Source organism: Ruditapes philippinarum, unplaced genomic scaffold, assembly GCF_026571515.1.
Source record: "Ruditapes philippinarum isolate M1 unplaced genomic scaffold, ASM2657151v2 ctg959_1_1_1_1, whole genome shotgun sequence".
Classification (NCBI taxonomy): Eukaryota; Metazoa; Mollusca; class Bivalvia; order Venerida; family Veneridae; genus Ruditapes; species Ruditapes philippinarum.
This window is the reverse complement of record NW_026858792.1, coordinates 1-8974: the sequence shown is the minus strand read 5'-3', so window position 1 is coordinate 8974 and position 8974 is coordinate 1. Positions and strand designations below refer to the sequence as shown.

At 32.9% G+C, this 8974-nt stretch overlaps 1 protein-coding gene across 1 annotated transcript; it reads left to right on the top strand.

Annotated features, from left to right (window-relative positions):
• The first annotated feature begins 7408 nt into the window (after positions 1-7408).
• On the top strand, positions 7409-8732 carry LOC132754292 (uncharacterized). Its single transcript, XM_060744906.1, has 2 exons — positions 7409-7546; positions 8320-8732. The coding sequence occupies exons 1-2, from the start codon at positions 7492-7494 to the stop codon at positions 8649-8651; spliced, it is 387 nt and encodes a 128-aa protein (XP_060600889.1). The 5' UTR covers positions 7409-7491; the 3' UTR covers positions 8652-8732.
• The last annotated feature ends 242 nt before the right edge of the window (positions 8733-8974 follow it).

Genomic DNA, 8974 nt, shown 5'->3' with positions numbered 1-8974 from the left:
GTCTAAACAGTTTTCCAGCAGTGTGTTGGTACTAAAGTTGACATGTTGCTCTAACCCATAGCATGAAGGCAATTTTGAAAGTTGTAGATGCAGCACTACCATTGTCAAGGTGAAGGTTGAAGTCTCGCCATAATCAACAAGTTAGAGTATGTAGGTAAGATATCTTCTATGAAAATTTGAAATGTCAGTTAACAAATTGCTCACATGTGGCTAGGGATGGGGGTCTGTATAAACCAACTACGTGTACTGTATACTTTTGAAAAAATGAGTTTCCATAAATGCCAAATAAAACTTTTTTGTTCCCCCATGTTCCATCTTTCTCATTTTATATTTTCGGTTTTAAACAAGTAAAGCAACACCGCCACCAATTTTGTTCTTGCGGTTTGCAAACACCTGATTTTGTAACGTGTTGATTGAGATCAGACGTTTCATACTGATGTTGTTTTTTCGTCCAGAATACCATGTTACAGTCAACAAAGCAAATCAATTTTTGTTCTCATCTAATACTGGCCAACACAATTATCCTTGTTAACAACAGATCTACAGTTAAGTGTAAAAATCATAACCAGCCAAAACTCATAAATCAAAAGTACAGGTATTGTCGTGACGCAAGCTATTGAAAATAGGATTAACGGTTTCGAGTAAATTGGCAACTTCATAAATTAGACCATTCTGTGTACACGGTGTTATACATAAGCTGAACATCTCTCAACCCAAAACACACAAAAGGAGCAAACGTGCTGGTAAAGCTAAAATCCTGACTAAGCCTTCTTGTGCAAACCTACACAATTTGAAATATCCCTTAATACAAAACACGCGTGTTCAAATTGGTGAAAAAGTGTCATGTTTTAAGTATCAAAAGCGGTATGCCGCTAAACCGCCGCCGAGTCAACCCCCGCATGCGCAGAACGCCGCTCTATCAACGTTCGCGTCACCACTTAACCAACGCTTGCTTTCGCTCGCTACCGTTAAGCCAATGCTATAGCAACGCCGGTACAGCGGTGGTCCGCTAAGGCAGAGCCCGTGTTTTTAGATTTGTTTTCCAATTTTGTGCGTGGTGGTGAGCATTGTCGAATTTCGGTCCCCTCTCCCTGTCGTTCAAGGAACGCTCCAGCAAAGTTATTGCGGTGCGACCGGGGCTTTAGTTACATATTAAAACAAATAATACAAATTAAAAACATTTTGTAACAAGAAGATCTTTTTAATTTTTTACAGTATGCATATATGAAAAATCAGTGACCCCCTGTGGCGGGGGTCAATTTTGAACAAACTTGGTAGACATCCACTAGAAAATGTTTCATGCCAAATATCTAAGCTCTACCTTTTTGGGATTTTCACAAGAAGTTTTTTTTAAGTGTTTACTATATACATACAAGCAATTATCATAGTATTGCAAGCAATCCATAAGTCCCCTACCGGTTAGAACCCCAGCAACATTCTGATTTCAATTTTACCAGTGAATGAATGACATGAATGAACTTAAATCTTTTGAGTTTTAAGTTTGTTATTTCACAGTAATGTGTTAAGTTTCCTCCTAGTAAGGAATTATGTTTTATACAACCTTTGTATTTTATTACGATGTGGGATTTTAAAGTAAATCCTATAAAGAATGGAAGAAGTTGGAGAAAAAATACCAATTTCTTGAAAATAAAAATCTAAGTTCAAGGGGGACATAATTTGAAATAGCTTGCTAGAGTATTTAACCTTCTAAAAATGTTGATGATAAAAAAAAAATATAGTTTGAAGTAGATACATTAGGAAATAAAGAAGTTTTTAAAAAAAGACAACATTTTTTTTTCATAAAAATTCAAGTTCAAGGGAGGTAATACTGATAATTTTTGTTTGTGCTAGAGTTGTAACCTTGTTACATATGATGTGGGTTGATGCCGCAGAAACTTATATTTAAATTTAAGTAAACACCTTAAGAAATAAAGAACTTATAGTAAAAAAGCGAAAAATTTAAATTTGAAATCCAGCTATTTGTTGCCAATAGAACCGAAATTTTTCAAAACATAGGGGAAGAAAAGAAAAAAAATGTGCATAACGCAGAACTGCCTCTACCGAATTTTAAGTTTCATAAAAAATATTTTTCAGTATTTTTTTGAGTTGATACTGTATCAAGTTTTAATTGTGTTAAATTTGCCAGAAATTTTCAGACTATAAGTTGCCATATTAACCAGAATTTTCAACATAGGAAGAAAAGAAAAAGACGTGCATAATCTCCATACTGCCATCTATCCATATATCAAGTTTCATAAAAATATTTTCAGTACTTTTTGCGTTATCGCGGGATTCAGTTTTGTGGACGCACTGACGGACTGACAGACAGACAGACGGACGGACAGACGAACGGAGGGTAAACCTAAAGTCCCCTTCGGTTAAACCGGTAGGGGACTAATTATGTTAACAATTATAATTATTTTTGACACAAAATACGGGCTAAGATAGCTTTTAAGATCAATTTAAACATACTTCAGATCTGCTCCATCATATTATATCATATATTTGTCTTATGATATTGATACAAAAATTGTATTTCATTGTATTAGAAGGTAACTTTTATCATTTACGAGGGGAAGTCAGAAAATATCCGGACTTTTGACTCTTTCTCGAAAACCATTCAACATTATAAAAGAATCTTTCTACTCTTTTGCAAAATATTCTCCACATACGTCTACGCACTTTTGCTATCTTCGTGGGAGCTTTTGTATTGCCGCTTCGAACCATGAACGTAGACCTAGTTTTTAGGTACTGTGTAACAGCAGATATCAAAGCCGCCCTGGTCCTTATATTTGTTCTTTCCAGCAAGCATTTTTTTTTCAGTTCTGGAAAAAATAAAAGTCAAGGGAGCGAGGTCTGGGTATAAGGAGGGATGAGACAAAATTGCCATTTGTAAAGAGTTGATAACCTTCTCACTGTAGCTGCGGCGGTATGGAAGGGGTCGGTTTATCATGAAGAAGGAGGACATTTTTTTTCTTGTTCTAACCTGGGACGTATTTCTTCAGCTTTTCTCTGAGATTTTTTTAGAATTTTCTTAGAATAGTACTTGGCGGTGACAGTTTTTGACCTTTTTGGCTATGAAATGAGTAAGTATGATTTCCCTCGTGAATCTCAGGCAAAACAAACATGCTTTGCCAGCCGAAGGAGACAGGCTTTAATTTTTAGGAGGTGGGGAACCAGCTCGTTTTCACTGCTTTGACTGAGCTTTTTGTTTCAGGTTCGGAATAATGAAACCCACATCGTCATCTCAATTGATAATGCGGTTCAAAAAAACTTATCTCCTTCAGATTAAAACGACTTAAATGTTCTTTTGCATTGGTTAAACTGGTTGCCTTTTGATCTGCGGACAGCTGTCTAGGCACCCACCTGGCACTTACCTTGCTCATGCCCAGGTGTTCATGTAAAATCTTGTGTGCCGATGCCTTACCGATGTTGGCTACCTCCTCCAAAGTTACTAGACGATTTTCTTTCTTGACAAAAGCTTTAAAATCGGCTACCATTTTTGGGGTCAGCGCCTCAGCTGGCCGCCCAGTCCTAGGCCTGTCACAAACACTTGTTCTGCCTTCACGAAACTGAGAAACCCAGTTGTAGAAGGTTGAACGTGATACACAATTATCAGAAAATATTTTTTTAAGCCTCTGAAAGATGTGGCAGGGCTTTTCACCTTCTGCAACCAGAAACTTTATTACAGGGCGTTGTTCTTCTAACCAAGAGTCCATGATAGACGAAACACCTATCATATATCAGAGGGCAAAATACTGTGTATACACAACTATCATTGAAAATAAACTGACCACGTTATTGGCGAATGAATGTAGTTTTCACCAATATATAAAGTGTGTATATAGCTGCACGTGGAATAAGAGGAGCATGAAAAGTCCGGATATTTTCTGACCGTCCCTCGTATAAACATAAGTAAAAAGGTTTTATACGGTCCATTACAAAAATTATACAACATACTAAAATCATTTAAAAAATAACATACATTTAATGCAAAAAACTTTAGTTTGAATAATAGAATAAATCTTTTTAAGAAAATCAAAGAAAGAAATCAACTATTCGCTCTTTTAAAATAGATACAAGAAGAGCTAACAGAACAAATCTTTAAACATTTTACACATGATTTATTTTTGCAACGAATACTTTGATAAGCTGCCGTGACTACGATTTCACATTGTTGAGTAGGTCAATGAATATGACTACTTCAATTAGACTTCTTTTATCAACTCCGGCAATGACGACGACCAAAATAGTGATATTGGTCATTGTGCGATCATCACTGACATCCTTCTGCAGGCATAAACAATTTCTTTTGAATTGATTGTTAAATGTATTGAATGTTGTTATTTTTGCCAATCCGGGGTTTATAATGAACGAACTTGTGATGGTCAAAATACGTTTACATTTTCGCTATTATTCCTTTCAATATGAATGTGAATTTAACTCACGTTGGCCAAGAAAATGTCGGTAAATATCCATCGGCATTTACCTGACAAGTAGGATTAGTTGAGCAGTCTTTTTAAATTTAAGGCAATCTTATATTTTATCTTAAACATTTTCCAATATCAGCTACATGTATTGGTCAATCACCATAATGACATATGTAGGCACTTAAACTAAACTTGACATTAAAAAACATTATCAAAACGTCATTACAAACAACAAAAAAGTGGTTTAAAGACTGTTTACCATTAACATGTTATTCAAAGTTTCAATTAAAAAGTAGTTGTTGGTAGAGTAAAACATAATTCAAAAGAGGTTAATTTTAAAAAGCGTCCAACTCTGACAAAAAAAATGTTTCATACTGAATTTAATTTTTTTTTCTAAAAATAAATTATATCCGTCCCCCAAACTTATTTCCATTTATATTCGTAAAACGTCTAACGAATTTTCACGGTTGAGATTAACCTATATACAATGTAATCAGGAAGTAATCGATACACAAGTTGGCAAGCTGTTTATTTTATTGTAAACGCCTAACTAAAGATTTTAAACCATGTTCGTCAAAAACAGGGAACATCTCAAGCAATATTAAGATTTATTCAGACAACAAAGGAGTCAACTATTGAGAACGGTGGAATGGACAAGAACAGGGGTTTGCAAATTATTAAAATCCATGGACACAAGCGTTGATTTTATTGTTGTTTATGTTGTTAAATAAACATAAAATAGATCGTATATTTACCTCGCTTGACATGTTCCCTCTGTTAGACTAACTATATATACATGTGTACATAGTGTCTACATATCAAAACATTGCCGAACTTTGACAAAATAAAAATCTACACTTCCTTCTCCATTGAAAGATCAAAAGAAAATTATGTTATCTGCTTCAATCGCAGCAGTTATTTACACACTGAATACAGAGTAAAATCCTGAATTTAATAATAATTTTAGGATTATACAAATTTGCCATTATACATAAATTCCATATAATTATTTCATTTCATCAATTGTACTAATCGTATTTATAACTTTATGTAATGTGTGTATGTTATGTATGTATATATGTATGTATGTATGAAGGTACGTACGTACGTACATATGGGTACGTGCGTCCGTGCGTGTATGTATGTATGTTTGTATAAATTGTATAAATTGTTGATACCAAAAATAGAACATATTTAAGATTCAATTAAGAACAAAATCAGATATCTACAAACCAGACTCATTTTAGGAACACTACTATTCGTTTTTTGTTTTTTGTTTTTTTTTTTTTGTTTTTTGTTTGTTTTTTTTTTTTTTGTCTAGTCTCAGACATATTCTTTTGCATTAGATTTTTTGAAATGTAAGGGAAGTAAGTACGAATAAAATGCATTCAAAATTTGTAAGAGTAGTGTATCATCTTTCTTTGCGATATTGACAAATTAATTCTTGACTAATGCCAATATTAATTATTTATGTATATACCAAAATGTGATTATGGTCAATAATTGCTTTGTTAATTGTGTATTGTGATATTTATAAAAGAATAAAACTTCTTGTTCTTCACGAATAACACCCAAACGTGCAAAACCACACTGTACATTTCGTACTCTATACTGTTTATATACTACTTATAAAGATAATCGAGTAAAATAGAATATTGAAATATTAAAATACTCTTGCATGCATAATGATTAAAATTTCTTCTATATTATAAACATGTTTTCATTTAAATTATTCAGACTCGTTTATTTGTAATATTTGATAATAACGCGACAATAATAGAACAAAATAGCCCTGATAACGTAAACGTAAGCACTGTCATCCTTTAACACATATATTGCATAATAAACTTATTACATGTAATAAAGTGTTAATTCAGAGGTGTTTTGGCCATTTGTTTCCGTATGTATGTCAGACTACTGCTTTCAAAAGAACATTATCAATTTATTTGTATGATTCTTACTATTTACAATAATCATAAACATACCTACTTATTAATTTTTCAATTTAGTTTATTCACGAGCTAAAGTGTTGGTTTTGAAAGATAAAGTGTATTTGTGGAGGAGTTTAAGTTTGATGTCGGTCGCAAGCTTCATATATATTTATCTATAATGTGACAAATGGTGAAATAGTTATGTAAACGATGATACATTAGATATTGAATCAGTAAACACATATATAAAACCAGAAGTTAGCAATGAAGCATATAATTATAGTAGTTAAAATACTATATCTTTAATGATATCATGTAGTGATGAATATAATAAAAACACTGTCAACGAAACTACTCTTACTCGGCCGCGTCATTTTAACAAGGCATTCTTAGGACAATATTAACCTGTATTTTCACAAAACTCGTACTTGTACTAGGAACCCCGATGTTTTTATAAAAACCTCGATGCATTTTTAAGACAAAAAAGCTAATTTCTGCTGTATGTCACACCGGCGTCCTGCTTTGTTCGTTTCCAGTACTTTTCTGTTTTTGTACTACGTTTTCTCGGCGTTCATAATGAGTTCCTATGGCGTTCTAATGGCGTTAAAATGATACCTTAAGGGGCTTTACTGCAATCACCGAGTGGCTACTACACTGTACAAAACAATGGCATCTATGGCGTTCATGCGGCGTCTTCACAGCGACTGTCAGGACTGTCTCAAAACGTACAAGTTGTATCAATAACTTTCTAGTTTGACTGCAAACGAATTAATGTCGCCAATTGCATGTATATTTATGTGCAATTTACGGTGACTGTGCAGAAACTATAGAACGTCAAAGGTCTGCTTAAGAAATACTCAAGTGAAACTAAATTGAAATAAAATTAGGGGCACTATTCTTTTTTTCTCATTTATGTTAAATGACATTTAGTCAACATTAAACGGCTTAAGTCCAAATATTTGATAATGAAAGAACGTTTTACGTCTTACTCGGTTTATGATGGTTAACTTGTATATCTAAATAAAAGTACCACAATTAGGTTTAATCTTCCGGGTTAATTTGTGATATGTATATAGTTGATTTGTAAATATTAACACACTTAATATCTACGGTTTTAAAGAAAGCATAACATGATTGCAATGATTATTACTATTGTGTTGGCTTACTTGGAATTAGCGTATGCAGGTAATGAAATTATGATATTTGTTTAAGTGATAATTGATTTAGAAAATGAGCATGTGTGTTGTTATGTATTCCTTTTAAAAATAACTAAAATGTTTTATCTTAACACAGATATTTCTAAATGTGATGAGTTTAAATAGGGTTAAACAAACTAATTTCAAAATTTCAAATATTTAGATTACCAAACGTTTATTTGTTATGAGACCTTTGTAATCTTTACTTTGAAAAAGAAACATCCTGGATGACTGATGAAGTATTAAATGTTGGTTCCTTTTCATAGTCGCATATTATACATGTATGTCACAAACATGTACAACATATTATAATTCATGAAAACATACATAGCCATTCGTGTTAGATTTTCAAGAGACTATTAAGTTTCATATATAAAATATACAACTCAAGAGTTCGTAATTTACTAAAGTCGGTTGTTTAAACCAATTTCAGATTTGTCTCCCTTTGTACGCACATTTCAACGGCGCGTTATAAAGTAAATGAAAGGAATAATTACCAACAGTTTATAATCAGTTTAATTCAACATTAAACGGATCGTTGTTTAAATAAAGATAGACATGTATTTAAAGATTCATTTTCTGCGGGCAACATTTCGAAAGTTAAACATTACCCCATTTATTCAGAAAATGCAAAAACAAATTAAAACAGATATAAAACAGTACACAAACTAAGTATAAAAATGGTTGTAAATTCCCAAAGCATTGTAGATTGCATAAACTTTACTCATTACTCGACAAAAGTCTTATATGCGTACGTTTCAGTTCGCGTGGTAAAGTTCGGTTTATCTGAAGGCACTGTACCAGAGAAAGGCAGAGATATATCAATGCTATGTGAGGTTGAGATTTCAGCAGATGATGGAATTCATACATTAAAAATATTGAAAGGAGACACACACATTGCTGACTGTTTTATGAATGCAGGAATATGTAGTAAGGTACATGGTGTTTCAACAAGATACACATTCTCAAACAATCAACCATCTGTGATTATCTCAATAACAAATTTACAAATAGCAGATGGTGGAAACTGGTACTGTGGTTTTCAGACGACAGACAATACACTGTTCACCTTGATGATCTATTGTAAGTTCTGATTATTATAACTTACAGCATGAACGAAACATTGGGGAAAAGGTTGAAATAGCAGGTTGAAAAAGGTGAAAAAGCAGGAATTTCAAAATTCTTTCAAATAATAATAAAAATCCTCATTGATTGTCTCGGAGCAAAAGATAACCAAAAGTAAGACCTTCAAATATTTCGTTACCTAAAACTTTTGGGATTACTTTCGAGATCATTATATTTTTCAACCTAGAGTGTTACTTATTTAAATTACGCATCATTACATTACGTTACTTTACCATCTTTTTACAGATCTTTTGTAAATATAATATTGCGGCATCAGCGGCAATTCAATTTC